Here is a 3,549-nt window from a genome sequence, read left to right as displayed (position 1 = left end):
TAATTTTTATCTTTCCCTAACATGTAAATAAATTATATTTAAATATATTTTATAACATTTAAATTTTATAAGAGATAAGTTTGAAATAGTATATATCTATTAGAACTCTTTAATTATTAGTTTTTATTTTTAATATAATGAAAATCTTTTTTGTAAAAGGATAATTTATTTAAATTCAAATAATTAATTTTTCAATTTAAATTTTTTATTTCATTATTTTTAAGTTTTTCTTAAAATATTTTTTAATATTATCTTAAAAATTGCCACGTGGCTATTTTAATAGCTTGACACATGTCATCTTGTCTTGCTTATGTTTTGCTTTTATATATATATAGATAATTTAAATATTTTTTTTGCCAAGGAGATTCATGAACCTTAGATCCTCCCATATATGTCATAAATATATTTTTCTTTTTGTATACAAAAGATTTATTCTCCTTTATTACGTGGAAAATACTAGAGGCTCTATTCAATCTTTATTTTACCATTCATCTTAGCAGATAAAATGGAAAAAAAACGAAGTAAAGATGTTTTACCATTCACCTTAACAGATAAGATGAAAAAAAAAGTCTAAGATTAGAAAAGACATTTAAAAATCTAGTCAAATTATTAGAGTGTTTTGTGGAGATTAACAAGTGTAATTAATAAGATAATCTATGTATTAATTAAAAAGACTTTAATATGTGGCATTAGGTGTCTCCATCCCTATATATAGAGAGCAACATATAAGACATGAAATATGTAACTCAAATCTTTTTTCTTCTCTCAATACATTATAATACATTCTTATTTTTGATTGATTTAAGGTTTTACATAAGAAGCGTAGAACACCAGAAAATACCAGTATGGGCACTCTCATCAATATCAATCTGGATCAGTGAGTATTCTTTTACTATTTATTTCAATTTTTGTTCTTATTGAGCTGAGGGTATACCAGAAACAACCTCTCAACCTCTACCTCACAAGTGAGGTAGTGGTATAGACTGCGTACGCTCTAACCTGGGTATATTGTTGCTGTTGGTGTTTTATTCCATATAGGTTATAGGATCCAATGACAATTTTTAAAATATGACATTGTAGTCATATTAGAGGTCCATTTTCTTTACAATTGGTAGATGCACTCAAATAATTCTTACTGATTTCGAATTTCATTACTTTTATGTGTATATGTATAGTGGTGATCCAGTAATGTACGAGTCATATTGGAGAAAAATGGGGAATATGTGTGACATAACATTCGATGGTTATGAGTCATTGAGTTATTTTGCTAATGGCTAGAGCTTGTGTTGGTTCTTGGAGTCCAAACTAGAGGAAGAAATCAGGAGGCTGCACAATGTGGTTGGAAATGCAATTGTGGATGATTATTATGTTGTTATTGGCAATGGATCCAGCCAGCTTATTATGGCGGCACTCTATGCTCTTTCTCCTACAAATCAACCACACCCAATCAACGTCGTTGCAGCTGCACCTTTTTATTCGGTACGTAACATATTTTTTATACATCAATTACAATTATGACATAAAGCTAAATTTTATTTAATGGCCACCAAGGTTAAGAATCCCTTTTGACTTTAGACATTATACTAACATGTCTAATGTTGATCAATCTTTAATTAACCTTTAATTACAAGTCAACGGCAAAAGAGTTTAATAATGCGTCATTTATGTCAAACATACCATGCCTCTCGCTGAGACAATGTTGGTTACACTGTATCCTAAAGAAACATATAGGAACATGGTTCATGCAAAGATTTGCAAAACATACATGTTTATAGTATAATATTAGTGCTTGTTCGTTAATAATTATTCACATGGTTCTTGGTACATGTCAGATCCATCAACTATATAACATGAATCATAATTTTTTTCCATTTATAATTGCTAAGTCCGGGCTAGTTTCCCTCTAATCCTAAAATGATTTGGACAGTTGGAAAGGAATCATAATGTTTTTTCCCTTTGTTAGAATTTAAACTTGAAATCTGATGGTTATCAACTCACTTCACTGACTACTGTACCACATACACCCCTGACTGCAACATGAATCATAATTCTTAGCACACATCATGTGACTTAATTAGTCTAATTTAAAAGGGGTTTTCTTGATTAATTACTAATAATAATTGTCTTTTGCAGTCATATCCAGAAATGACTGATTTTGAGAGGTCAGAGCTACACAAATGGGCAGGAGATGCAAGAAATTATGACAAAGATGAACCATATATTGAGTTCATAACATCTCCAAATAACCCTGATGGGGTTATTAGAGAGCCTGTAGTTAATGGAGATCAAGGAAAATTAATCCATGATTTAGCTTATTATTGGCCACAGTACACTGCTATCACCTCACCTGTCAACCATGATGTTATGCTCTTCACTGTTTCCTAATGCACTGGCCATGCTGGTTCTAGAATCGGGTAAGTTTTTCAAACATTGCAATCATTAATTATAAGTGAGGTCATAATGACGAAATTAAAGAGTAACACAAAATTAAAACATTGCAATTAGGCAATCTAGGCATTTAACAGAAAAAATGTTTATGAGAATTTTTTTATCAAGCACATCAACTACTACTTCCTCGATCCAAAATTACATGTATTTTTTAACTCGACACACCTATTAAGAAAAAAAATGATTGAATAGTAACTTTATCATACTACCTCTATTAAGTGGTACTAGTTAAAATTGACCATTTGAAATTTCAAAAAGTCTTAATAAATAAATTAAGGGTAAAACAGGAAATCTTGTTTTGATTTTCTTGGTAAAAAATGACGTAAAAATATAAATGTAAATAAAAATAATGACAAGTAATTTGACAGAGGAGTGGTTTTTTTTAGCAACACCTCTATCCAAATTCAAAACTGCTTATTCATAAAATATGTTTTAGAACATGCATGCTTTAAAACACTGAGAGGGTGTGTTTTAGGTAGTTTACACTACTGTAAGTATCAATAGAGATAATTTTATCGTTGGTTTTAGACTCCTTCAAATACCAATTTCAACTTCTCACTAAGATGGTGTCATTTAATTTGATTGGCATGCAGTTGGGCACTTGTTAAGGACAAAGAGGTGGCAAGGAAGATGATAAAGTTCATGGAGGTTAGCACAATTGGGGTATCAAAGGAAGCTCAACTTAGAGCTGCTAAGATTCTTGGAGTAATCTCTGATAGCTGTGTGAATCCCACATTGGATAATTTCTTTGAATATGGTCAGTCTCTTTTGACTGACAGATGGCAGAGGTTAAGACAAGTTGTTAAGGCCAATGACCTTTTTGTCCTCCAAAAATACCCTCTTCAGTATTGCCTCTTCACAAAAAAGTTCTCTGAATCACACCCTGGTAAACACAAAAATATTACTGTATTACATTTATTAAAATTTTTTTTTGGTTTGTTTAAAAAATAACATAATTTTTTATATTTCACCAACTATTTTATAAAGCAGACCTGAACTATTTGAAATCGAGATATTTTAGATGTGTTTTTCATGGTTACTCTTTTTTCAATATTAATATATATATATATATATATATATATATATATATATATATATATA

General features: G+C 30.0%; 1 protein-coding gene across 1 annotated transcript in view; it reads left to right on the top strand.

The window, feature by feature from the left end:
* Positions 1-748: 748 nt before the first annotated feature.
* The window catches only part of LOC107854124 (L-tryptophan--pyruvate aminotransferase 1-like), a gene marked incomplete in the record, with an annotated part of 3,501 nt that continues 700 nt past the window's right edge, over positions 749-3,549 (top strand). Inside the window, 3 exon segments of the mRNA XM_047398905.1 lie at positions 749-1,479; positions 2,134-2,414; positions 3,042-3,333. Of these exon segments, the coding sequence (XP_047254861.1) occupies positions 1,168-1,479; positions 2,134-2,414; positions 3,042-3,333 (885 nt within the window).

This window comes from Capsicum annuum, chromosome 11, assembly GCF_002878395.1.
Source record: "Capsicum annuum cultivar UCD-10X-F1 chromosome 11, UCD10Xv1.1, whole genome shotgun sequence".
In the NCBI taxonomy this organism is placed as follows: domain Eukaryota; kingdom Viridiplantae; phylum Streptophyta; class Magnoliopsida; order Solanales; family Solanaceae; genus Capsicum; species Capsicum annuum.
The sequence above is the reverse complement of the archived record's forward strand: the minus strand, read 5'-3'. Positions and strand labels throughout refer to the sequence as shown.